This window comes from Lactuca virosa, chromosome 8, assembly GCF_052849685.1.
Source record: "Lactuca virosa cultivar CGN04683 chromosome 8, Lactuca_virosa_CGN04683_v6, whole genome shotgun sequence".
NCBI classification, from domain to species: Eukaryota; Viridiplantae; Streptophyta; class Magnoliopsida; order Asterales; family Asteraceae; genus Lactuca; species Lactuca virosa.
In genome coordinates this window covers 306854514-306868836 of record NC_136433.1, presented here as the reverse complement: position 1 = coordinate 306868836, position 14323 = coordinate 306854514, and the positions used below count along the sequence as shown (strand labels likewise).

Below are 14323 nucleotides of genomic sequence, written 5' to 3'. Positions count from 1 at the left end.
TAAAATTTGTTTTCGTATTTTCACAAACTATTTATGTTTTCGCATGAACCTACTTGTATAATATATATATATATATATATATATATATATATATATATAGTTAGGGAAAAGTGAATATACCCTTAAGGGTATATAAGCTTAGGTACCCAAACTCACCACAGTACGTCGTTTTGTATCATATAATACATTCTAATTGTCCAATATTCTTATAATTTAACTTCTAACTTGATTTACTTCCAAGATTTTTATAAATTACACATTTATCTTCCTCTTACATAATTTTCACTTTCAACTAAAATATATATAGTCAAGTAGGTGTTCGGCAAAAAGATGTGATGTAAGAGAAAGATAATAGTGAAATTTCAAAAATCTTGAAAGTAAATCAAGTTAGGGGTTGGAGTTTAAGAACATTATAATGAATATATTAAACAAAACGACATATTATGGTGTGTTTGGGTACCTAAGCTTATATACCTTTAAGGGTATATTCACTTTTCCCATATAGTTATCGATAAAAATCTAAATATAAAAGTATAAAACGTTATCTAAATATATTACTATTATTTTAATTTTCCCTTTTTTACTTCAAATAAAGATATGAAGTATGAACATATCTAATCATTTTGGAATATATTTATTCATCTCTTTTTATAAAGCGGTTTTAACTTTTAAGGCATAATCCTCAATAAATGCAAATATATGTATACAAGTTTACGATCCATTATAGGTTTTAAAATGGATACAAGTAGGAGAGAAGAGATTTTATTAGAAGAAGAGGACCAAAACAGCCCATTGAGGTGGCGACAACCAGGTGACAGTGGCAGCAACACCACCACCAATCACTTTCTTATTCATCCACAAAATCGGTAAGACTATCATCCCTACTCGTTTTAATTCAATAGCACATGTATATCCACATATATTCAGTGAGAAAGTCATAAAGACTTAGCATTTGTTTATATCCAAAAACTTGTATAAAATTATTTATCAGTTAGTTTTTGCCTCTTTTGCTTAAAGAAAAAATCCTAATAAATTATATATGTAGCTATCGTTTCATAGATTTTCTGATCTCCATAAGTGCTTAACTATAATCAATTAAACCGTAGTTGTAGTTTTATAAAAATCGAAACAAATAGTTTAATGGGTGACTGGATTTGTTTTATATATATATGTGTTTATAGTCATTTAGATCATTGATAAATTAATCAAATGATTAAAACAAGTATCACGTAAGTAAATTTAGATTTATTTCAATAATTAACTTTTTATAACCATTTTATACCTTTCTTGGTAGATTTTAGTTATATGAATAATGCGTTTGGACGGATTTTATAAATTGATACATCTTTATAATGAAACAGAATTAATTATTGAACAAAAAGTAATAACAAAGAAACATTATTATAATATTTGAACAAAGATGAAATGGAACAAAATTAATTATTGAACAAAATTAATAACAAAGAAACATTATTATAATATTAGAACAAAGATTGAAATGTGACTATAATATAAAGAAAATTTTGAAAAAACCGTCATATGTTCCGAAATATGTTGCGGCGTGTCATCAACATAACTATATATTGTGCAAGTAACAATCACCGTAGTATCCGACATGGGCATATTTGTTGGTGGCAGACACGACCCTGTATTGGACGGTAAAGCTAGGCGATGAAAGTGAACTATAACAAACTTTCATATAATAATATTTACACAATTTTTAAAATTGATTAAATACAAGTTTATACTTAAATGGTATTAGACGAGTGATAGTGATAAAACTAGGTTCAATTTTAAGACAAAAATATATATTTCATATATAATTTAACCACTTCAACCCAACTTAAATCCATCGTCGTTTTTAACTGACATGAGGTCTGGACAAAATAAAAAATAAGACCTTAGTAAAAAAAGATTTTTTTGGTAAAGGTGGTGGGTACCTCCAAAAAAATTTATTAATTAAAAAAATATAATACAATATTAGGCTTGAGACTCTCCACCTGATCTATCACCCCAAGAGCCAAACAACCTAACAAATAAAAAAAAAAAAAACAAAAACAAAAACAAAAAAAAACACAAATTTATATTTATGAACTTTTTAGATAACAAAGTCGTCAATAATAGTATCAAGGTTAATAGTGTCCAATATATCTTTTTCAATGCATAACATGATCAAACCATTTAACCTTTCTTGTGAGCTTGATGATCTCAAATATTTTTTTATTAACTTCATTTTTGAACAACTTCTTTCTGTTGATGTTGATGTTGATGTTACAGTAACATATAAAATTAATAAGATTCGATATGCAATGAAAATATTTGGATAACAATCTTTTTATTTAACAAATTTTAAGATCAAACGGAGATAAAACAATGAGAAAGAGAAAGAGAAGTAAAGAAACAAAAACACCTCGTTGTGATGTGCTAATGTTGATTCGAAAAATTCAGCAACAAAGCTAACAACCTAACATTAAATAATAAATACGATTGCTTCTCTTAGTTTTTAAATTTACCTACAATTTAAAAAAATAAACACATATAAATCATAAATTAGTTTTCATCATTCCAGAAATCAATTAATCAGAATTCAGAAACTCAAAATCAAAGATAGCTCACTCCAGAAATCAGTTAATCAGAATTAAGAAACTCAAAATCAAAAATTGTTTTCAATCCAGAAATTTGAAATCTTATTTCAGAATCAAAAATCAATTTTATTCGGAAATCAATATCATAATTAGAAATTAGTTTTTTATTCAACAATCCTTTTCATTCAGAAATCATTTCTTATTCAACAATCTTTTTCAACCATAAATCAAAATTAGAATCAAAATTTAGTTTTTATTCAAAGAATCAGATATCGATTTTTATTATGAAATCAAAAATCATTTTTCAATCACAGTACATGAATCTTATTCATTCAGAAATCACTTACTTTACTTATTTCAATTTCTGTTTTCATTGACATCTTGACGAACTAGGTAAAACGATTTTCAGTTAGATATTAAAATCATCAGATGAACAACCTGTAACAAATCAATCTGTTAGTCTGTGTGCGAGTCCAAGAAGCGAGGAAAATTGGAGAAAGAGGAAAGAAGATTGATTGTGTTTTTGATTGTTGCCATTAGGAATTAAATCCCTATTCTTGATTTCTGAAAAAATAAATCCTTTACATTTCTTCATTTTTTTGGCGCCATTTATTACAATTCCCTTTAAGGTCTTCTTCTAATCTAAGGGATAAATTTTTTTTTCTTTGGTATAACAAAATTGTATGATTGGTCCCTGCTGTTATGTGAAAATTGACGCTTTGGTCCAAATAGGTTTGGACTAGCACTAGAGGTCCAAAAGTTTCATTTTCTTGCGAGTTTGGTCCAATTTGGTTTGAAATTTTTTATAAAGACGATTTTTCCCTTTATTATTTAATTTTCCATTTTTATTTTATTACAACAACTAAAAAACATTTAAAAATAAAACAAAAATAAATTATGTGTGTTTGTGTCTGTGTTTGTGTTTGATAAACACCCAAGAACATATTCATAGATTCAAGAACAATCAAGAACATCTTCCGCCACCACCACCGTTCGACCACTATCCGCCACCACCATAGTCTGCCACCACTACCGTTCGACCATCGTTCGCCACCACCACAGTAGGCCAAAAAATCATCTAGAAACAAAAAACCATACAAAAATTTTGGGTTTGTTCTTGAGTTCACGACTTCGTCTTATCTGATGAATACACACACGAAATCAGATTCGATGAACGCACGCAAAATCAGATCACATGTACACACATACACACACGAAATCAGATGAACACACACACACACACAAAATCAGATGAACACATACACACACACACGAAATCAGATGAAAACCCTAACTAAAGAACGGAATCTGATGAAAACCCTAACTGAAGAACGAAATCATAAGAACACACACACACACAAAATCTGATGAACATCTGTTTTCTTGTCTCGTCACCCTTGATGCTCATAAGATATGGAAGTCGAAAACCTTAACTAAAGAACGAAGTCGTCGTCGGAGAATGAGATTAACAAAGCCGTCGCTACAAACCATAACTTCAATCTATGTGTCACCGCCGCTACACCACCTACGTACACTACCATCCTCCTTCCATCCTTTGCACCACCACCTGTTCGAGCCAGAAACACCATCACCACCAAGACAACCTTCCACCAAGATCTGTTGTTTGTCGGTGTTGCGGCGGCGAAATCCTAATGAGAATTAGAAGCACAAATAGCACCGCCGCCACTGGTCCACAGTCCGCCATTTCCGATAACAAACTTGAGCTTGAAGATGAAGGGAACTTGATTCTCAGATTTGCAACGAGTGAAACTTCGATCAATCAATGTTTTCTACTTTTCTTAGGGTTCTTAAATTTGGGGTTGGGGGTTTCGGGAGGTCAGAGGGATATTAATGTGTGGGTTTGTGCAGATTTGTGATGTTTTCTTTCTCCTACGAAAAAAGAGAGAATTTTATTTTTGTTTTCTTATTAATTGTTTTTTAATTGCTGTAATTAAATAAAAATGGAAAAGTAAATAATAAAAAGACAAAATCGTCTTTATAAAAAATTTCAAATCAAATTGGACCAAACTCGAAAGAAAATGAAACTTTTGGACATCTTTGCCGGTCCAAACCTACTTGGACCAAAATGACAATTTTCACACCATTCTTACATTTTTGTCTAAATCTATACTAACACACCCCTGCATCATGGATTGATTTTTTTTTAATAAATGTATAATATATAAATATAGCATATATGGATTGATTTTTTTTTTAATAAATGTATAATATATAAATACAGTGGGTCCTAAATTTTTTGAGACCTGGGCTATCGTTCATGCTTAAACCCATGTTATAGTCGTAACTAATTCTCAATTATTAAAACAAAACATTACAAATCACCAATCCATGCTTTGAACAAGCGTCAAGCAAGACTTCCAGAAAACCTAACACACAATGGGTTGGAGTGAACTTTAATTTGCCGCGAAATTTCAGAACCTAAAATTGAAATCATGGGACACAGAAGAGGAAGAAAGAGATTAATTGGGGGAATGTGAATATGCAGGTGGTATATAGCATGGAAGCAATTCATCCTGATATGGGCGATATATTCGTCATTCTTCACACCCCTCGAGTTCGGATTCTTCCGAGGGTTACCGGAAAATCTGTTCCTCCTCGACATTGCTGGTCAGCTTGCTTTTTTCATCGATATTCTCATACATTTCTTCGTTGCCTACAAGGACGCTCATTCCCATCGCCTTGTCTGCAATCACAACCTCATCGCCATCCGGTACAATGTTATCCCACTGTTGCTTCTTCTACTGTTTCTCTTTCTCTTATTTTTTTTTTCCTTACTAATGTCTTTGCCTACCAGGTACTTAAAATCTCGTTTCCTGCTTGATTTTCTGGGCTGTTTACCTTTGGATGCCATTTACAAGGTATTTCCTAGGATTTCAAAAGTTAGAATCCAGATTGCAAATTTTTATATGCTTGATCCATAGTTAAATTGGGTAGATTTTCAAAATTACAATGTCTTTATAAGAAAAACATGGAACTTACAATGCTGTAATGCAATGAAATGGAAGTAGGATGCTATAATACACAATCAAATGAAAGTACATAGTTATTTTTTGCATTTAGCTCTATTTCATCCACATCAACTCGCTTTTATTTTGCAATAAAGAGGTACTGATTGTTAATTTTCATCTGTACCCGATAAAAACACCACCTATGTGAAGAGTACCTAGTTAATTCATCATCTTTCATACTTGAATTGATCTCATATTTATAGGGCTAAATGCATGGAATAGCAATGTACTTCCATTGATTTGGTTAATATAGCATTCTACTTTCATTTCTGCTTTACAACATTGTATGTTAAAAAATCTACCCAATTAGAAAGAATACCATCCAAATGCAAAGGAATTTTCACTGCTATAGTTTTTTTAAAAATATAATGTCCTTATAAAAAACTAGAAAGCAGGGTGCTATAATTGGGTACATTTTCTCAAAGTACAATGGAAGTATGATAATTCTGTGCGTGTATGTTACTACAATAAAAAAAAATTAATGGAAGTACGTTATTTCTTGAATTTAGACTTATTTTATCCACATAAACTCATATTAATATATATATATATATATATATATATATATATATATATATATATATTTGCAATTATGAGGTATCAATTGTTAATTTTCTCACGTAATCAAAAAACATTACTTGTTTACATATACATAATTAATTCATCATCTTTTAAACTTGATTTTTCTTCTTCATAGGTTAAATGCAAGAAATGACAACTCACTTTCATTGATTTGTTTATCATTGTATCATACTTCCATTTTTCCGTATTACAACATTGTAGTTTGAAAAAGCTAGCTAAGTATAGCAATGTGATGGTAGCTTTTTCAAAGTATAATGTCCTAATAGGAGAAAAAAATTGAGATAATTTTTGAAAGTAGAAACCTTTAATATGAGAAAGTAGGAATAGGATGAGATAATACCGAAAAACATAAAAGTATGTTGGTATTTCAGGCTTGTAACAGAAAAGAAGCAGTGAGGTACCTGCTATGGATAAGGCTAAGTCGGGCTCTTCGAGTGACTGAATTTTTTGAAGGAATGGAGAAAGATATTCGTATTAATTATCTTTTCACAAGAATTATAAAACTTTTTGTTGTTGAGCTTTATTGTACTCATACAGCAGCATGTATCTTTTACTACCTGGCCACTACAATGCCTCCTGCAAAAGAAGGTTATACATGGATAGGGAGTTTGAAGATGGGAGACTACAATTACTCCCAATTTAGAGAAATAGACTTGTTCACACGCTACATAACTTCTCTATATTTCGCCATTGTCACCATGGCAACTGTTGGTCAGCTCCTCTTTTTCTTTTTTACCACACTACTTACATTTTCTTTTACTCCACTCCTTGTCTTTATCTTAGAAACTAAAGACAAGATATGTTGAATTTCTATCTTCAACGGAAGAATCCCTTTATCTATCTATCTCATTGTTTTTAAATTGTGGGGATGGAAGATGAAACAATTGAACTTGACCTTATTGTGTTAAATGCAAGAAATAGCAATGTACTTTCAGTTATCGTTTATTGTAGCGTCCTAGTTTAAATTATTTCTATTACAGTATTGTACTCTGAAAAATTTAGCCAGTTATAGCAATTTCATCCATATACAAAGTATTCCTCACTGTTATAGTTAGGTAGATTTTTCCTGTTATAATTCATTAAAAAAAAAAAAATGAAAGTACAATTCTGTAATTGGGTAGGTCTTAAAGTACAATGCCAAAATAAGGAAAAAATTAAAAGTACAATGCTGTAATAGAAGAAGATGAAACTAGGATGCTATAATACACAAATAAGTTGAAGTAAGTTGCTATTTTCTTGCATGTACCTTTATTATGTATCCTTAGAAATGTGCCTGGGTGGTTATAAGTTATAACATCAAGATCATTTGGTGCCACTCTTTTAACATTCCCTATTGGCTTTAAGGGAAGATGCTTACTGATTCCATTCATTTGTTGCAAATTTTGCACATTAATGAATACTATTTGAAGTTCATTTTATTATTATCACGACTTATTCTGTGAGGTACTACTTTAAAATTTTATGTATGGTTAAATGCAAGAAATAACAACATTCATTAATAGCATGCTACTTTCATTTCTTTCTATCATAGCATTGTAGTTTGAAAAATCTACCCAATTATATCAATGCCATGAAAATACAAAGAAATTCTCACTGCTATAATTGGGTGAATATTTCATAGTGTATTATCCTTATAAAAAAATAAATTGAAACTGCAATGCTATAATTGGGTAGATTTTTCAAAATACAATGACCTAATAAGAAAGAAATGGAAAATACAATGTTGTAATAGAAAAATATGAAAGTTGCATACACAAAGAAATGAAAACATGTTGCTATTTCTTTCATTTATCCCTGTTATATATCCTTAGAAATGTGCATATGTATATTTGAAGTATATTTTATTATACCATGACTTGTTTCGTGAAGATATTACTTTAAAATATTATGTATCGCTCGATGCAAGAAATAACAACACCCAACTTTCATATCTTGATGTCCAAATAAGATAAAAATTGAAAGTGCAATCCTATAATTGGCGTTCAGTGAAGAAGCTTTCTGATTCTATCCATATGCTGCAGGTTATGGAGATATACATGCTGTGAACAACAGGGAAATGATATTTATTATTATCTTTATTTCTGGTGACATGCTTCTTGGTGCTTATTTACTTGGTAATATGGCTGCACTGATTGTGAAAGGATCAAAAACAGAAAGATTTAGAGATAAAATGACAGATTTAATCAGATATATGAACAAAAACAACCTTGGAAAGACAATAAGCAACGAGATCAAAGGCCATGTTCGCTTACAGTATGAGACCAGCTACAATGATACAGTTGTTCTTCAAGATATTCCTGCTAGCTTTCGAGCCAAGGTAGGATTTAATCATACAAATAGATGAAAGTATGCTATTAATTTTTTTCCTACAACCATTTTTCTTATTATTGTGTTACTATACAACACTTTTTAGCCATTCACAACAATATATGTATTAGATGGTTGTACTATACAGTTGTATAAATCATAAATTGTTGTGTATGGCTAAAAAGTGTTGTGTACAGATCATCACCCTTTGAGAAACCTACCCAATACTTTCAATTTTCTTCTTATTATTAGGACATTATACTTTGAAAAATCTATCCAATTTATAGCAGTGAAAGTTCATTTGTATTTGTATCACATTGCCATAACTGTGTATATTTTTCATGTACTAGAAAGAAATAAAGTAATCAATGAAAGTAGGTTGGTATTTCTTGAATTTAACCACCCCCCCTTAGTTTTTCACCAAGCAGATTATTTGGTTACATTGATCTAATCTAATCGTCTATTTTACAGATCTCGCAGAAGTTATATGAGCCATACATTAAAGAAGTTCCTCTTTTTAAGGGATGCTCTCCTGCATTTATCAAACAGATAGTAAGTTGTTTCAGTAATGTGGACAATTTTCAATCCTAATGCTTGATTTCTTGTAAGTTCTATTCTGCACAATCTTCATGAAAATAAAATGTAAACTGTATATAATATTTCTCACAGTTTGGCTGTAATATTATTGAAGCATTTGGTGCAACTTAGTTAGAAGAAGCTAACCTGATCTGTTGCTTCCTTGTTGTGTGAGATCCTTGAGTCCCATTTATCATTTATTAATTTATAATTTATAATTTAAATGTAGGCGATTAAAGTTCATGAAGAACTTTTTCTTCCTGGAGAAGTGATTATTGAAGAAGGAAATATAGCAGATCAGCTTTACATTGTTTGTCATGGGAAGTTGGTACGCAATATACCAATTAGTTTAAATCTTCAACAACAACATGAGTGATTGTTGACAGTTTAGTGTGGTTTGCTTTGGTGCTTAATTTCACATTATACTTGAATAACATAATTTAAAGATATGAAAATTAGTATAAATTTTACAGTATACTTGAAGCCCAATATCATGAATTTTTATAAATTTTAGTTGTGAATCTGTTTATGATACGAATAGTGATCTGAGCTCCACCCGATGACCTGCCCCTGGCCACGGTCCAAAAGTGTAATTCAGAGAAGGAGTCACCTCTCACTCCATAATATATTTTCCCTCTTTTGTTTTACTGCTTGATTATAGGACCGGACCAGTAGTTGCATTTACTTAATAACTACTGCTCATCTTCTTGTTCCTCAAGATCAGGAGTCCACTACTAGGTTAGGACTTAGGAGTATTTAACTTGTATTGATTTTGAGTCCAATATCATCAGAAAATTGCCCCAAGCCAAGTATTCATCTTTTCTCTTTCCTCCTTTATTCCTTTCTGCTACAGAGCTGTTCTTTCAATTTTGTAATCTTATTAAGGAAATCTACTCAATTATAGCACGTATCCAAATTTTAGTTTGATTTGTTACAAGTGCACTGGTGTAAATAATAGGAAGTAGAATGGTAGTAAAGAAATAAACAAAAGTAGGTGGGTTTGGTATTGTTTCAGGAGGATATGGGTAGAAATGAGAATGAAGGGGGGAAATGTGTTCGGAGTTTGGAAACTTCAAGCTCTCTGAATGAAATATCACTTCTTTGTAACATTCCGGTACCTGAAACACTTCGTGTTGCTGAGCTGTCAAAGCTACTGCGCGTTGATAGGCAATCTCTTACAGATATACTTGAGATACACTTTTCTGATGCCAGGATCATTCTAGATAACCTACTTCACGTGAGTCTTCCTACTTCCTATCCTATATAATTCATAATTATAAACAAATAACCGTTGCCATATATTATTTCATTTGCTGTTTACAGAAATCTCATTTCGTATTATTATTACTATTATTACTAGGGAAAAGAAACAAACCTCCGTAACAAGATTTTGGAGTCTGATATAACACTTCATATTGCAAAACATGAATCTGAATTGGCCCTCACCTTAAATTCTGCTGTTTATAATGGAGATAGTTATCGTGTAAGGCGTTTGGTTGCAGCTGGATTAGATCCTAATAACACGGATTATGATGGAAGATCACCTTTGGTATTAATTTTTTTTTGTTTTTATTATGCTGTTATTCATTTTTTACTTATATATATATATATATATATATATATATATATATATATATATATATATATATATATATATATACTTTTTTCAAAATGAACTCAATGGTTTTCCTACATTGGTTTTATGATGCGTGAAAGGGCAAAATAGAGGAAATACATCTATACTTTCACATTGTTTTTCATTTAGCCACAATGTAATTTAATCAGTTGATCGATCTAGCCACTAAACTATTAGGTTTTTAGATTAGAATACAAGTTCGATTGCTAAATCAATAAAAAATAATATTTCAGTGGCTAAATTGATGAAGTGGTGAAAATACGTTATGCTTTTCCTGTATTTTGGCCTGATATTTCTAAAACTGATTAATAGAGAGAAACTTTTTAAATAGTTAACGAATAATAATGGTTTAATCACTCCAGAAAATAGTAAAGTGGCTAAAACTATAAAATGGTGAAAGTAGTGTATTTTTCCCTACTATAAAACTCTACCATAATTGGTTCTACTATTTGTCCATTTGTTAAGTGAATATATTTATATCAATTGCCAAGTAATATATCTAGTTTTTATTATTGTTTTCAATGATCTATTCCGGATTACAATGTAATAAAGTAATAATTATTTAAGCAACACTGCATACTAATGATCTATTTTCAGCATATTGCTGCAATGAAAGGTTTTGAAGATATTGTTAAGTTTCTCATGGAAAAAGGAGCAATAATCAATGCAACAGGTAAGTTCCTATGTGTAGGGTTTAATTATATCTAGGGTGAAATGCAAGAGGTATCAACATACTTGTATTGATTTGTTTATTATATCATCCTACTTTCATTTCCTCCTTATAATTAGGTAGATTTTTTAAAGTAAAATGTCTCAATAAGCAAAAAATTGAATGTACACTTGTAAAAGTGGGTGGATTTTTAAAGTGCAATTACTTAATAAGAAAACATATAAAAACACAATGATGTAATACAGAAAAAACTCAAGGTACAATGCTAAATAGTGCATTTGAACTTAAACAAAAAATAAATGTGTGATGTAGATAATCATGGAAATACACCATTGTTGGAAGCAATCAAGAGTGGGCAGGATGAGGTGGTTTCCATGCTTGTGGAAGCAGGAGCATCATTAGATATGAATAATGCTGGGAATTGTCTTTGTATGGCTGTTGCAGAGGGGGATTTTGAATTTTTAAAAAGAGTTTTGGCGAATGGAATTAATCCTAATTCCAAAAATTATGATCTTCGTACACCACTTCATATTGCAGCTGCAGAAGGCTTGTATTCAATTGCTAAGTTGATCTTAGAAGCTGGTGGGAGTGTAATGTCCAAAGACAGGTATGTTTTAATGAGGGTATTTTGGTCTTTTTTTTTAATATATATAAAGAATGGAATCGAAGTCCTTCCACACACCCTTAGGAATGATGAAAGGGTTATTTTGCAATTTATTATTCCATTCCAAAATGAAATGAAAAGAAAATCAACCCATGCTAAGGAATGAAAATTAACAAAGTATCTTCAAGGGGTTATTTATTCCAATGGAATGAACCATTCCATTCATTTCTTGATTCCTTTAAAAGCTATCCTCGTATAATAACCTATTAATTGTTTGTTTGTCACAGATGGGGTAACACGCCTCTTGATGAAGCTCGAGTAGGTGGAAGTAAGAAACTGATAAAATTAATCGAAGATGCAATCTTGGATGCTGGGAAAAGTATACCAAGTGGCTTCTAACTCTATCCACCATTCTACACTCTCCGTGACTGTGTGTAGTATACTAGTATGCACATACTATTTATAATGTTATATCAATTGTATTATTACTTTTACTCTTATTATTACTATTTATATTGTTATATAAATTGTATTTTTATATTACTTTTATTGTTGCTATGTACTTAAATGGAAGTAAATGTGAAACAACCTCCATGTAGACATTTTTTTTTCTCATGTTCTCGTTGATATATCCGGTCAATCTATCAAATCATTTTACTATTTCAACGTTTTAATTTAGTGAAACGGAGTGTATATTGCCCTTTTTACTTATTTATTTATGATAGCACGTGGTTTAACGAAACCCGATGATGAAAGAAATGACCTTTCATTAAACTAAGGGGATATTCATGAAAATGACTAGTTTTCTTAAATGGATTATAACAAATTTGACCACCATTAACTAGAAAAAAGCCAGATGGACCACCATGTGTGAAACTTAGGGAGTTGAGTTCTGAAATGAAAAATGAAACTTAGGGAGTTGAGTTCTGAACTCCAAAATTTGTGGTCCTTAGTTTGTAAGGCTTTAACATATAAGATTATCGTGGGCTTGTCATTTAGGTTTGCATTTTTTTTCTAACATGAACAAGAAGTTTGAAACAGATGAGCATTTTCGAAATTTTTTTGATATTCGAAATTTAGTAGATTGGAAATTGGTTTTGTTTTTAATGGTTGTGGTTCTATTACATCTTCGCTTTACAAGGCGAACTTGACTCTAAAATGCATACCATACTCAGAAAGAGGATAAATGGACAAGTAGAGTGTGGTATAGGTCTTATTGGCTATGTTGACTATGTTTAGGACCCATCTTTTGTCTCTTGGCTCGATGTATCGAGCACAAACAAGATTTATATAGGGTTGAAGATTATTAACTCCACATACGTGCCAAATGACTTATGTTTTAGTACATGACTAAATTTTGGTTAATTACCTACAAAAGATAATATTAGAATTAGATAAATCATGAGAAGGATATTCCCCAAGATATAAACCGGTGTCGGTTAGAGATGTTAAGCAGGTTACCAGGTTTACCTTTTTTCATACCTTATCGAAAGATGATAGGATCCATCTCTGACTCTCTAACACCCCACTTTCATTTAGTTGTTTAATTAGTCATTTTAATTATTTTCTTGCTTTTTTAATAGGAATACAATGATTAAAATAAATAACAAAATATATAGGAATGACATTTAAAAAAAAACATGAAAAAAAAGAGGGACTAAAATGAGATTTCAAATACTTAAAATGTTAAAACATTAATCACAAGGACTAACTATGCCATTATGGAAAAATCTAGGGGTTTAATATGACATTCAAAACTTGCACAAGAAGCTTTGAACCTACGGTATTTGTCTCACTCTTGAAGTCCAAGAAAAGGTGGGATAAGCTCCTCATACCTCCCTACATACCTCCCTAGTCGAATTAGAAGTTCAAATTTCCTTTTTTCTTTTTTTTTTGAAGATATAACTTAGCCTTAGGTGTTGTTTGTTTTTTGGAAAAAAAGACCTCTTATTGTTGCGCGGCGCAGTACACACGCAACACTTTTCATCTCGCAGCTGTTTGTTTTTCAAAAGTCTTTGGATTAAAAAACATTTGCGCGTGCTCTTATTGGCGCAGCACTTGTTTTGCCTCTTCCTACCTCTTCCAACATCTTCTTCTTCTTCTTTTCTTGATAAAATATTGATTATAAATTATTGAAATCTTATTTCACATTTTTTTTCGTTTTTTTTTTGTTTATTCTTGTTGAATTTTTTTTTTCTTTTTTTATATTGAATAATAATAATTTGTTGATGAAATATCATTATTTTATGCTAAAATATCTTTATTTTTTGTTAAAATATCATTATTTTTTTGCTGAAATATCATAAATTATTGCCGAAATGTCATACATTATTA

The 14323-nt window shown here is 30.7% G+C and overlaps 1 protein-coding gene across 1 annotated transcript; it reads left to right on the top strand.

Annotated features, from left to right (window-relative positions):
- The first annotated feature begins 721 nt into the window (after positions 1-721).
- Positions 722-12533, top strand: LOC145132047 (potassium channel SKOR-like). The gene is made up of 12 exons (XM_079066691.1): positions 722-866; positions 5092-5316; positions 5401-5464; positions 6568-6907; positions 8218-8513; positions 8975-9055; positions 9309-9407; positions 10095-10316; positions 10440-10628; positions 11313-11388; positions 11698-11992; positions 12277-12533. Exons 1-12 carry the CDS (start codon positions 736-738, stop codon positions 12386-12388), a joined length of 2130 nt encoding a protein of 709 aa, XP_078922817.1. The 5' UTR covers positions 722-735; the 3' UTR covers positions 12389-12533.
- Positions 12534-14323: the final 1790 nt, after the last annotated feature.

What these genes read in the sequence shown, in the direction of transcription:
- LOC145132047 (XM_079066691.1), top strand. Translation starts at nt 736, where the DNA reads ATGGATACAAGTAGGAGAGAAGAGATTTTATTAGAAGAAGAGGACCAA. An exon ending in ATGATGGAAGATCACCTTTG is followed by an intron (nt 10,629 to 11,312) that starts GTATTAATTTTT and finishes ATCTATTTTCAG; the next exon opens with CATATTGCTGCAATGAAAGG. An exon ending in AGCAATAATCAATGCAACAG is followed by an intron (nt 11,389 to 11,697) that starts GTAAGTTCCTAT and finishes TGTGTGATGTAG; the next exon opens with ATAATCATGGAAATACACCA.